This window comes from Mercenaria mercenaria, chromosome 15 (genome assembly GCF_021730395.1).
Source record: "Mercenaria mercenaria strain notata chromosome 15, MADL_Memer_1, whole genome shotgun sequence".
Lineage (NCBI taxonomy): Eukaryota > Metazoa > Mollusca > Bivalvia > Venerida > Veneridae > Mercenaria > Mercenaria mercenaria.
This window is the reverse complement of record NC_069375.1, coordinates 46,798,252-46,811,840: the sequence shown is the minus strand read 5'-3', so window position 1 is coordinate 46,811,840 and position 13,589 is coordinate 46,798,252. Positions and strand designations below refer to the sequence as shown.

Below are 13,589 nucleotides of genomic sequence, written 5' to 3'. Positions count from 1 at the left end.
ACTTGTATGTTGCCGATTCAAAGACATTGACTAACAGGAACTTCAAAACAGTCAAACACAGTATTCCCAGCCTATAAGCGATTGAGCTGATTATCATTAGTTGAAGGTTGTTAGTTTGAAACACTGAGTGATTCGCCTGATCCCTGAAATCATTACAGTCATGAATCATTTAGGCGAGGTAGCCAGAGAAAAAAAATATTTATAAGGTACTGTATATGGTCTCACCAGCTCTACGTTTTAACATAGGACAGTCACCATAGCGATTGGACCCATTACATTGTTCTAGATACTAAAGGCGTAAGCATTTTCCTGTGTCATATAACTCGTATCCTGATATTTACATATGCTATGTGGAAGTGATATTATGATATAGATTTCTATGCTATTGCGAATCGTACTTTCGTAAAATGTATTCAATTAATGTTTTTGTTAAAGGTTATGACACACTTAATAGCTGTTCTTTTTTTTTATTCTTTATAAAATTCACATATTCTCAATGACTGCAGCGCACATCATGACCTATTTTAAATGTCTGTAACTTATATTTTCTTGCAGAATATTGTCACTACTGAATAAAATGAAAAATAAAAGCAGGGGTCATGCTTAATGCAGAAAAAATATTTTCAGTCAAACACACAAACTGCAAAATTAGCTAAACAATGAGATCCCTCTAGTGGTAGTGTATGATCTAAGTCAACATGACACATTCTGTAGTGTTATTATTCTATTATGAAAATGCTACCTACATGTCAGGCATAGATCTATTATTTGATTTCAGCAAATATTGCAAAGAAAATAAGGAAAATAGCTCTAAAGAGCAAAAAAAATGAGGACTATGTGAATCCGCCATTACGCGACTACGATTTATTGATCGTTTTCCATTAAGTGCCTGTATGCCTATAAGAAAAACTTTTTTCTCTAAGATTGTGCCAGTTTCATTTGAAATGTACAAACAACCTAAATACAAGGTTTTAGTTTATACCAACAATTTCTAAGGTTTTATGGCAATTTCAGTAACGTGGAGAACTCGTCAAATTTTGGCAAAAATAGCTGTCACAACATAATTTTCAATCAGTTATCATATCTGTAGCCTACTTTTGCCCTGTTTTGTCATTTTCTACTGTGATCTGCTACACTGTCAGGGCAAATTACATATTTAAACTGAGAAATATGTTCAACTGTACCTCTGACTACTAGAAATTAGCAATCGTTAGGATACCAAAATGCAGTTTTGAGAAGAAGTACTGTGCATACACACAAATACATTGAAAATGTGGTCTTTTTGTGTTTATCAATATTTAAAGCAAAATTGCAATAAATTTGCCATCTTCTATCAAATTCTAGTCAAAGTAGACCTTTCCCATCCCCATCTGGCCAGATTTCAATTTTTACCAATGTACCCTTGTATGTTACAGCACACTAAATAGCTGTTCTTCGTTATTCTATATAAAATTGTCATATTTCCAATGGCTGTAGCACACATCAGGACCTACTTTAAATGTCTGTATCTTATTTCTCTTGATGAATATTGTCAGTGCTGAATAAAAATCAGAAAAATTGGGGGTCATGTTTGATGCAAGAAAAATATTTTCAGTCAAACCATTTTTAGGGGCATTTTCTTATTCGGGGTCTGTATTGTCTAAATGACCCCGTGGCGGCCATCTTGGAATTGAGAAGCCATCTTGAATTTGTTTAAGACTGAAGTTTTTGTGTTTTGAAATAAAATGTGTGTTTCTTCTATGATGCTGGTCATTTTTCACACTATTTGAACTTGTGTTGTGACGTACTTAAACGGTTTTCCTGTGAAATGAGAATTTAATGGCGGCCATCTTGGATTTTGGCGGCCATATTGGATTTTTTTAGAAATAGTCATGAGCTTAATTTTTTGTGTTATAATTCTCTACTACCATGCAAAATTTCGTTTTCTTGATAAAAATATTGACATCATTATGGGCCGATTCCAGAAATTCACAATATCAATTAAATTTTTAAACTTTTTACCCCAAAAAATGCATTTTGCACCATGATAACATTCTATACTTTTAGTATGCTGTTACATACATATTGTTTAATGCTTTCACCAAAAATCAATTCTTTGCGAGTTTTTTCCCCCTTTTTTCATAAATGGCCTTTACTATATGTTCTCCGTGGCTATAATACTGTCTCGAAAATCGTATTTCCTCGATTTTCCTAGATCCGACCCCAAACCACGCACCCCATGGCAAATTCCCCTCCTCAATTAGACCACTGCAGTCAAAAACGTCTCCCTTCTTCCCTCCCCCTCACCAAAATAAATACATAAAAATAAAATCAACAGAACGGACGAGATATGATAAGATATGAGAACACGAGCTGTCCGTAAGACAGCGCGCTCGACTTTTCTCAGTGCTTGACTCTGAATTTGAGCTTTGCCAGTAAAAATAAAATCCAAGTTAAAAAGGGGCATAACTCTGTTAAAATTAAAATTATAGTTATGAGAATTGTGTCTCCTGGTGTAGACTTTGATAGTAAATAACTATTTTGAGTTTCAAGTCAATAGCTTTAATAGTAACAGAGATATTTGACTTTTAATTATCAAATATTTTAACAAAAATCTAAGTTAAAAGGGGCATAATTCTGTCAAAATTCAAATCAGAGTTATGGGGATTGTTTCTCCTGGTGTAGACTTTGACGGTAAATAAATATTTTAAGTTTCAAGTCAAAAGCTTTGATAGTAACAGAGATATTTGACTTTATCAAAAACTTTAACTAAAAATTCTAAGTTAAAAAGGGGCATAATTCTGTCAAAATTCAAACCGGAGTTATAGGAATTGTGTCTCCTGGTGTAGATTTTGATAGTAAATAACTATTTTGAGTTTCAAGTCAATAGCTTTAATAGTAACAGAGATATTTGACTTTATCAAACATTCTAACAAAATTTCTAAGTTAAAAAGGGGCATAATTCTGTCAAAATTCAATTCTGTGTTATGGGGATTGTTTCTCCTGGTGTAGACTTTGATAGTAAATAAGTATTTTAAGTTTCAAGTCAATAGCTTTGATAGTAACAGAGATATTTGACTTTATCAAAAACTTTAACCAAAAAATCTAAGTTAAAAAGGGGCATAATTCTGTCAAAATTCAATCAGAGTTATGGGGATTGTTTCTCCTGGTGTAGACTTTGATGGTAAATAAATATTTTAAGTTTCAAGTCAAAAGCTTTGATAGTAACAGAGATATTTGACTTTACCAAAAACTTTAACTAAAAATTCTAAATTAAAAAGGGGCATAATTCTGTCAAAATTCAAACCGGAGTTATGGGGATTGTTTCTCCTGGTGTAGACTTTGATAGTAAATAAGTATTTTAAGTTTCAAGTCAATAGCTTTACAGTAACAGAGATATTTGACTTTATCAAAAACTTTAACCAACGGCGACGCCGACGCCGACGCCGGGGCGAATGCAATAGCTCTACATTTTCTTCGAAAAGTCGAGATAAAACCCCTCATCAATAGTAGTAATTAGAATATGAAAACTCTATAATCAAGCTTTCAACTGTTAAAAACATAAGAGATCATAATCGTTAAAACTACGACTTAAAAATCAAAACCAAGTTATTTGTACAATTCAAACCTTTAAAGTACTCAAGGTCTGCGATTTTAAGTTTTCACGCGCGATGTACACACTACATGCCCACTTTACTTTGTGAGCTGGACCTTGTGTCAAGCTGAAATTTTGCTAGGACAATCAGCTTGGCATCAGGTTCTCTTGAAATTACTACGCCCAGCGTATAACCGCCCACCGTATATAAATAATTGTTAAAACACGATTTTGCAATATCTTAAGTTATAATGTTACATTATTTGATCAAATTATTACTAACTTGGTAAAGCAGACGCTGTCTATTGCGATTTTGAAGCTGTGCATTATATATCAGTTTTTCGATATCAGGATAAGAAAATGCTCTTACAAGAAGGACCAATATTTCAATAGTTACATATAATGAACGCGTTCTTAGTCAACAGACAGATTGGATTTAGACTTAATAGCTGGTCATCTTGGCCTTATTTAGAAGTTTATTGTACTTCTGATGTGGGGGCATATTGTGTTTTTAAAACTTTTTTGTCCATTTTAAAGAGAAAGCAACCTTTGTTCAGTAGATACACTCGTGGTTCAGTTGTTATCAGTTTTTAAAATGTTTGGCATATAAAGACGCACATGGAAACGAATACGACAAAATTAAAATGTTTTATTTACAAAATGAACACATACATATTGTACATTTTAACATGTAAACAAAAATATAGGCTTGTCAAGTAAAACCATTTAATGCCTTAAATTATGCTGCAGCAGATAAAACAGGTTAAATTCTATGACATGTGTACAAAGTATTACACAACAGCAGTATAAAATATGCAAATAAAGGGAAACAACTTCTATCGCATGTTTTTTCTTCAAATCTAGTAGTAATTGGTTGGCCTGCAATTACATCGAGGCCAAAAATGAGGCACTTATCTCTTTCGAAATACTTTACGTCCGAATGATAAAACAAAATCAGTGTTCACCACATATCTTTTCTCCCGTGGGAGATTCCCGCGGGCATTTTCTCACATCTTTCCAATCATGATTTAAACGTTAACTTAAAAATTTTCGTATCAAAGGTTATTGTTATATTACTATGCAACTGAATACCAGATAGTGAATTTCTAGTGTACGTTTAGTTTTGGTGACAAAAGTAGAATAAAAGTAAGAAAAATCGTCCAAATTTGCCGCTATTAGTGTACTACTACTACTACTACTAGTCTATTGCCCAAAATTGCCAGTAAAATGAATTACTGACGTGCTATAGCACACGCAAAAAATTCGTTCATTTCAGGTTCAGTAAAAATATCATGTAATAGACATGGTATAATAAAATAAATACCTATATGTATATAAGATATTGAGTATTTGTTACAATTTGACCAGCAAATCGACTTTTAAAAGGTTTTCTGTAAAAAACAGAATTAGAATTACGTTATTAGACAATACTTACAGACAATAAGCAGATCTGTTTGACTGCATTTTCAGGAATTTGAAAACACTAAGATTTTTTAAAATAAATTCAAGAAGTAAATAACTTTAAATGTTAAGTAAGAGTGCTAAAAACAAACCACAAAATTAATACAACTGAACAACTGTTACATATTTTGTAACAGAATAAGTAAAAACAAAATCATAGACATCACGTACCTTGCTGTATCAATTGGTCAAAACTCCAAGTCTACTTTTTGTCTTAAACGACTACGGTAAAATGACATTAAAGTGTACTAAACGATGATACATGATAGACAAACTGAACAGGAATTTGAAAAATAAATAAACTAAACAAAAAGTAAAGCATAAGGTACATTTTTTTCCTTTTTAGTGCTATTTAAATGATACAAATATCCGCCTTTCTACTTTATATGGCATTTTTATGCTTCATTGTGTCCGAAAGGGCGAATGGACCGTCAATTAAACTTAAAGCCTTTCCTATGATAAAAATAGTTTTTGCAAAAATGTACGTTATCACTGAATATAAAAAAAACCCATAAATTTCTTTAACATAAACTTACACTGTTCAACATAATGCACATAGCTTTGTAAAACAAGCACACACAAGTACACGTAGTTCTACTATATTGCTGACACATACAAAAATATTATGTGTATACATAGCATAAAAATGGATTTCTACAAACAAATTCACAACTTGGTTTGTTTTGGATTTCTACATGAATGTAAGTTAACCAGTATAAAAACCCCAATTTAAATGTATAAGATAATGCAAAAAATATACCATACTAAACAAATATATGTAAATCTATTTAGGCCCAATTAGTTTTAATTGTCACCACAATAGCACGTGTATCAACTTCAAAAGAAATAACAATTCTTCACATTCCATCAATCCAGGCTGTACAATCATATTGCCTGAACATTTCGGATAAAACGACGTTTATGCACAGCACCAGTATAAAAAAAGAGTCGAGATACATTCATAAAATAATGCCAAGACGGGTATAATTGCAAAAATGGCAGTCTAGATAGGTTTCTGGCCAGCATCACTTGTTGACACTTGTAGCTGTTTAATGACTAATAAATTACCAGGATATCCATCCAGAGCCGGTAATCACAAACATTTAAGCTGAGGTTCCGCATAATGCCGAATGTACATAATATTTATTTTGAATTTTCACTCGAGTTACAGCGTTCACAGTAACCAGGTTCCTTTCTGGTAAACATTCTTCCAGTTTCTCCGTGTTATATTTGTCTCTCAAAAACTGTCCATAGATTCCGCGTACATTTTACATTTATATAATTCTATCGTATAAAATGAAACATTCTGTATGTACATATATTATCACAGCTTCATATATTCCCGTTCTACGTCTGCTGAAAGTATAAAACAGTAACAATTATTCAATATAGGCAGAAACACTTTCGTATAATTTTAATCAGTACCATATACAGGTACATATCGTAGTAAATCATAAAGTGAACCATATCTTCTAGGTGTTACGTTCAACTGAGCGCGGGGTAAATGTCACCGACTATTAATTGAAAAGAATTAGAAACAACTTCTAGGACTAACCATCTTTTTGTAAAACGTGATAAGTATGGTAGTCTTTGGTAGAATCATTTTGGAATGTAGGGTTGAAATATTCCGCTTTCCCATTCGGCGTAGGTTCCATGTTTGCGGTAGCACCATCCGCTTCTGTCCTTTCTGGAACTGATGGCCTCTTTATACTTGGCATCGACCTGCAAGTCAGAATTATTTCGTTTGTTACAACATGTAGCATACCTTTTGGTATTTTACTTTCAGTTTAGTTTATAACTTATTTAGTCATCAAGCAACTAACCCTAGGCATTTTGGCAGATTATTATAGAGTTGCTTTATGACCCATTTAGCAAAAACTGTGCTTGTTTGACAATTTCAAAATTGAGAATTAAAAGATATGCAAGATCACTCTTCCCTTTCAGTTTAAATCGACATATCGAGTTTTAACATTTGTTTTGTCACGGACATGACGTCAATATTGCATTGCAACCAAATATCGTGTATATCAGACCGGCGTCAATATCTTCAAAAATATGGCTTGGTTTGACGCTGGCTGCGTTTGAGGCTTTCAATGCTTCCTGGGCTTTTACGTTCACTTTATTTTGCTATCTGTATGACGTCAGTTTTTACTCAAGTGTTCTGTATATATACCTGACGTCACTGTCATCAATGTAATCATAGACCTCCTCATCTTGCTTGGAATCCTGGCTCTTCGGTGGAGGCCTGTTCTGTGGTGGCATATTGCCCTTGACACGCGAGTTGTAACCAGGGTTACCCAAAGCGGGGTTCCTCTGAAAACCGTTCAAGTTTGAAGGGGCATTTCTGTTATGGGGTTGAGCATTTATGTCCTGAAATGAATTTTAATAAAGTGTAACTCTCGAGGCTAACAAAAAGGGAAATTTCATTTACTATTCCAATACTGAACAGATATATGATATATATTTGTTGTTTTGGGTTTAACGCCGTTTTTCAACAGTATTTCAGGCATGTAACGACGGGCAGTTAACCTAACCAGTATTCCTGGATTCGGTACCAGTACAAACCTGTTCTTCGCAAGTAACTGCCAACTTCCCCACATGGATTATCAGAGGTGGAGGACGAATGATTTCAGACACAATGTCTTTTATCAAATCGTCCCGGAGAACATACGCCCCGTCCGGGGATCTAACTCGCGACCCCGCGATCTGTAGACCAACGCTCTCCCTACTGAGCTAAGCAGGCGGGCTTATATGATACATATGATATAAAAACATTTCAATTCTTTCGCAGTCTGCGTAAGTGTTTCTATTCCATTTTGGTCAAAAGGTCATTCATACGATTTGAACCAGTCATTTCTTATCTAGTTTTAAGTTACAAAATCTATGTCTTATTTCAAAGTTCCAACGTTTACATGTATATTCTATTATTAACGTACTCACCGTTAAATTTGAGAATTTATTCCCCTGTTTTTCTTTATTTTTGTTTCTCCTCATGACGAAACACGCAGCTATGATAATGACAGCAATGACCAAAACACCACCAATTACCCCACCCACTATTGGCAAAGTGTTACCTGCAAATAAAGAAAAATAACGTTTTCAAACAAACGTATGATAAAAGTAAGCTGTAATATAGCATCATGGCAGCCTGTATAAAGCTGTTATCACTAAAGCTGAAAGCATTCAGTTACAATATTAGTGTGAAATATTATAAAAAATGAATAACATGAATGAGTTTTTCAATAAGCTGCTTTCCCGATATATATTTATTACTCGTGATAAAATATTTGCTGTTATCAAATCGAGGACGGACTGAGCGTGAAACTATTGTAATTGTTTATAAATAAAAAATAAGATGCCAGCCCTCGAAATGTTCTTCTTTTCGAAAGAAATACAAATAATAATAGTAACATATTTAAAAAACAAAAAACAATGCTAATGTTAGTTCAATCATGCAGTGTTTTTTTATGTAAACAACAATGTGAATGTCAATTTTTCCTCTTGCCTTAACTGTTAGTCTTTTTTTAAAAAAAACAACAGAAACTGAATCAAAAGTGGTCCACGCAATAAAGATTTATGAAACTCAACAAACAAATGACTGAAAATTGATGTGTTATGAAATTTCACATTTCAATGATTGTTTCTGACTGTTTCACGAAATTCCACACGCTAGTGATAGCGTTCAGGTGTTCAATGAAATTCAGCGTTTAGGTCTTTTATGAAATTCCACACGCTTATGATAGCGATCGGGAGTTTTATGATTTGTTTCTTCAGAGTTTTGTTCATTCTAAACATGCATTTAGACCGATTGTATTTAAACTCGGTGTCAGGAAAAGATTGATCAAACTAGCACGAGTTGCAAGTCCTTGTCTGACATGATCAAAAAACTGTTGAAAGGAAATTAGCTAATAATGTAGAAAAAAGGGCCCTTAACAACAAAGATCCAGGATTTATTTGCCTTAATAACAAGTTAGTAATAACTATTAATTAGCTGGTTAAATTTGCATGCATTTTTGAATGTTTGTAACTTTTCAAATTCTACATTTAATCACCGATGAAATTATTCAAAGCATTGTTGGAATGTGGCGTTGTTGGAGACATCTCTGATGTTGTTAAAGGTGATGTTGATGATATTGAAGTTACTGTTGATGGTCGTAGATTATCACTTGTGTAATCACCGTTTCCATCATCATTCTCATTACCGGATCCATCCATGGAACCATCACCGGAACCGGAATCAAATAAATTGTAGGACTCTTCAGTAACGGAGGTAGAAGTTGTTGATATTGCTGTAGACACGGTAGAAGAGGCATATGACCACATATCAGTTGTGTCAGAAATGGTGTGCCACCACCACCATCCCCGCGTGGATCCACTTGCTGTTGATGGTGTCGTTGTTGTTTCTGTTGTAGCTGATGTTTGTATGTTTTATTATCGCTTATCATTTGGTCATAACATTAGATTCATTATATAATATACTGAATTATTTATAATTGTTTCTTGTATTTTGAACTTTCCTGAATCATAACTGTTCATGAATCACGATCGGATTCAACAGTTAACTTCAAAAGAAAAAACTAGTCTAAACTTCAACATTTGAAAATCAGTCTAGCGAAATACTTTTTATTTTGTTGGGATGAAAATATAAAGAAATCAAGAAAAACGTATTTCACAAATTCTGTCTAGCAGAAAAAATTATGTTTTCTAAATTTAAACACATGAATTATCTCAAGGCGTGTCGATTTTAATGCAATAAGCGTGCGTCAGACTGATGTTGAATAAGAACAAGATAGATATCAGAAAACAGGGGAAGTATTAGCAGTTAATGATTCATATCCAACTTCAACATTATTCTACTTTTCGGGGTGTTGCAGAAATTAGTAAACATAAATATTTTACATTACGAACACATTAGTCTTTGTTCACATTTTATCATAAACCTCCTGCCACAACCTTTATGTTCGCTTTACAGAAACAAAAATTCACATTCACGTACGAAAGTGCATGTGGTCAATTTTCTCAAAATTATGAAAAAAGCCCAGGTACCATTAAGAAAATGTTTTAAAACCCGAACTTACTACTGGAACGTTCTTCTTCTTCGCCTGGCACACTACTTTCTGTCGTTGATGACGACGATGATGGTGATGATGACGGTGTAGAGTAGGACAATGTTGTTGAGCCGGTGGAGTGACCATCGTAATCCCAGCATGTATTACAACACTCTTGATGCCTGAATGGAGGGTAATCCCCGCAGCGTGTTACATCACAGTACTGGTACGTGTCACCATACTCACAACCTAGTTAGAGGAAACAATGGCGCTGGTAGTTGCAAAATGCTGTACATTTGTTGCTTGTTATTTTGAAGTTCGACATTTTGTCATCCGCTTTACCCTTTACCCAGCTAAATTTCTAAAATGGACTGTTCCATCATTCAATTTGGGCAATACCATTTGTCATTCAAAGGGGTTTTCACTGAAAATTTACTGTCTGAATAGCGGACAATGCAGACCATGATCCGTGAAGGTTGATCTTAGTCTGCACTGGTCGCAAAGGCAGAATCATTTGCCGCTAGCTGGCTAAAGGTAAACAACATTTGAGATTTGTAGTACTTAAGCAGTAAAACATACTACAGTAATTCTCATTTTGTGCTGAGATGGTTGGTAAGCGAAACAAGTGTTATAAGGCTTTTTTTCACCTTCAGTAAGTCTATGATAAGATTTGAAGTTTTGTTGCAAACTATGTAGGCATATTTACAAATAAATCAAACTAAATAAAACAAACAAATTTCGTACAAGAATGAAAAATATTCAATCTACAAAACCTTATTCATATTTAGTGTGCATGTTTCTTAATTATTTCGATATGTTGTTTTCTATTCAAACAGTCTCTGTAATTTGAAGATTTTGTCATTTCAGGGATATATTACTTTAAAAATAATGCAATGTGTAAACAGAAAAAGACTGTTAATACTGTAAAAGCATATATTTTCGCTGGGTCAAAATTTCGCGAATTAGAAATTTTGAGTATGTTCGCGAGGATTAATATTCGCGAAATGGTAAAAATGATGTCATACTTGAATTTGAATTATACTAATGGTGAATATTTGCGCGAAGGTTTATGTTCCCGAGATGTAGGTCCTCGAGAATATAGCGAAAATAAAACCCTCGCGAAAATTTCTGCTTTTACAGTACAAGAAATAAATTGTGGTTAAGCAGTTGTCATCTGTATATTAACTACATATTGGACAGTTTAACCTTTAGCCTGCTGGCGGCAAGTGTATTTGCCTTTGCGACCAGTGCAGACCAAGATCATCCTGTACGTCCGTGCTAGCTGATCATGGTCTGCACTGTTCGCTATTAAGTCAGTTAATGTTCAGTGAAAACCCCTTTGAATAACAAGTGATACTGCCCAAATAGAATGATGGACCAGTCCGTTTTAGAAATTTAGCAGAGCTTAAGCTTAATTTGGTTTTTGGTTCGAAACATACCGACACAAATTAAGTGGCTTGGCGACCTTTGCTGCCTTTGGTGGAGAAAGAAGACCCCAGGTGCCTCTTTGGCCTTTGTTTAAAGCTATAGGTAGAACTCCTTCCATAAAAGAGCTGGTCTTACATTCAGATGGTAACTACATATTTACCATAATTTAATGAATTGAAAACTTACGACACTTAAATGCTCAGCGATGGATCTGTAATGTATTTTAGCCGCGCCACGAGAAAACCAACATAGTGGCTTTGCGACCAGCATGGATCCAGACCAGCCTGCGCATCCGCGCTGTCTGGTCAGGATCCATGCTGTTCGCTTTCAAAGCCTATTGGAATTAGAGAAACTATTAGCGAACAGCATGGATCTTGACCAGACTGTGCGGATACGCAGGCTGGTCTGGATGCATGGTGGTCACAAAGCCACTATGCTGGTTTTCTCATGGCGTGGCTCATTTATTTCAAGGACCATACGATTGGTTATACCTGGATGAGTCGGGTCTGAGAGTTGTGGACAGGAATAGCAGCACGCGTTTTCAACAGTTATGTTGTAACAAAAGTGTGGCACCATTCCTACATCCTTACATTGTATATTTTTATCTTCATACTCGCAGTCTGAAATGGAAATCACTCAAAAGTTTTATTTCAGTTTATGTAAAAAAAAATATAGCATATTATACCCAGTTAACCAGTTTTGCGTAAAAGATACGCAACTAACATAAAGCTACTGTAAATTATTAAGAAAACGTACTGGCAGGGAAGAGATGTTAATATGGGCTTAAATTAAAACCCTCTTTAGAATTTTTGAAAGTAAAAATCAAAGGCTGACATTTAGTATTTTAAAAGTGATCTTATGCACCAAAAGGCTATCTTTATTTATCAGAGGGAATAGTGGTAGACTTCTGGTATGCAAGAATGGTAAAGGCAGACTGCTATCCTGAGCAAAACTTACTTTGGTCCGAAGTTTGCAGATCCCGGCAGGTTTCACAACATTGATCTCTCCTGTTACCATCGTAACATTCTGAACTGTGAAATTTTGTTGACTGGCATGAGCGTGTCTTGTCTCCATACAGACACGTGTCTAGAAAGTACAGATGTTATGTAAATCAAAGATATCACGACATAATTATTTAGTTTGTTTACAAATTTGAAGAAGTATAGAATTCAAAGGGCTGTTCCTTTCAGAAACATTTATTTATTATAAAAGCTCCCTGTTCTGAATAGCAGAAAATGCGTTTTTGTTTGGTTGACATTTTGAAAAAAAAATGGTGCATGGAATTACAATCATTAATTATACCTTTTGTTTGAAAATTGTGTGATATCTTTTTTGTCTGGGGTTATGATTAGTTTTATATCAAACGTTTTAAAATTCTTTAAAATTCTTTAACAATTACCTGGGAGGTCCGTCCTCCTTTTATAGTAACAGGTCTCACAACATTGGTACAGAGTGTTTTGATTGTAGCACTGATCAGCTGTTATATTTCCACATCCGCCATTACGATCCCCATATTTGCAATATGCTAAAAAAATGTTAAAGTAGCTCTATTCATAATCATTGTAACGTATGTGACTCAAACATAAAAATAAAAACACGGTGTCAGTTCGAATACCCATGAAGTGTAGAATTCTCTTTTGTGAGTAAGCCATCCCACAGTGCACTGGTATAGGGAAGGACGGCAGTTTTTCTCTGGTGCTTGCACGTACATGAAACATCACGTCAATATGAGTAGCGGATTGTAAATTTACTTAAGACGGCGAATACAGTTCGACACTGTAAGGCAGAATTTTTTCTGAAAAATATTGTTGTAAACTTACTCAAGTCCGACACAGGACTCTGAAGATTTCCACACGTCTCACAACATTCATTTTCACGGAAATAACAGTCCCATTGGTTTATAGCACCGCAATTGCTAGACAGATCACCAAATGCACAATCTGTAAACAGTGTACCATTCAACGATTGAATAGCTAATATGATTTGTCTCCCCTGTTTGCGATAGTGTGAAATTTAGTCTAAAATGAATTCAGAGACCAAACAAAAATGCCCTTGGCATAAAAACAAAGTAAATGTAA

At 34.5% G+C, this 13,589-nt stretch overlaps 1 protein-coding gene across 2 annotated transcripts in view; it reads right to left on the bottom strand.

The window, feature by feature from the left end:
- Positions 1–4,203: 4,203 nt before the first annotated feature.
- LOC123552528 (uncharacterized) overlaps positions 4,204–13,589 on the bottom strand; it is a 35,105-nt gene continuing 25,719 nt past the window's right edge. Inside the window, exons 16-24 of one of the 2 annotated variants that reach the window (XM_053525177.1) lie at positions 13,332–13,451; positions 12,911–13,036; positions 12,469–12,597; positions 12,003–12,131; positions 10,114–10,332; positions 7,976–8,109; positions 7,209–7,405; positions 6,591–6,757; positions 4,204–6,388 (exon numbers count right to left, since the gene is read on the bottom strand). In XM_053525177.1, the coding sequence (XP_053381152.1) occupies positions 6,360–6,388; positions 6,591–6,757; positions 7,209–7,405; positions 7,976–8,109; positions 10,114–10,332; positions 12,003–12,131; positions 12,469–12,597; positions 12,911–13,036; positions 13,332–13,451 (1,250 nt within the window). In that variant the 3' untranslated portion in view covers positions 4,204–6,359. Of the gene's footprint in view, positions 6,392–6,590; positions 6,758–7,208; positions 7,406–7,975; positions 8,110–10,113; positions 10,333–12,002; positions 12,132–12,468; positions 12,598–12,910; positions 13,037–13,331; positions 13,452–13,589 lie in introns of both variants that reach the window. The other variant, XM_053525176.1, reaches the window with a different exon arrangement.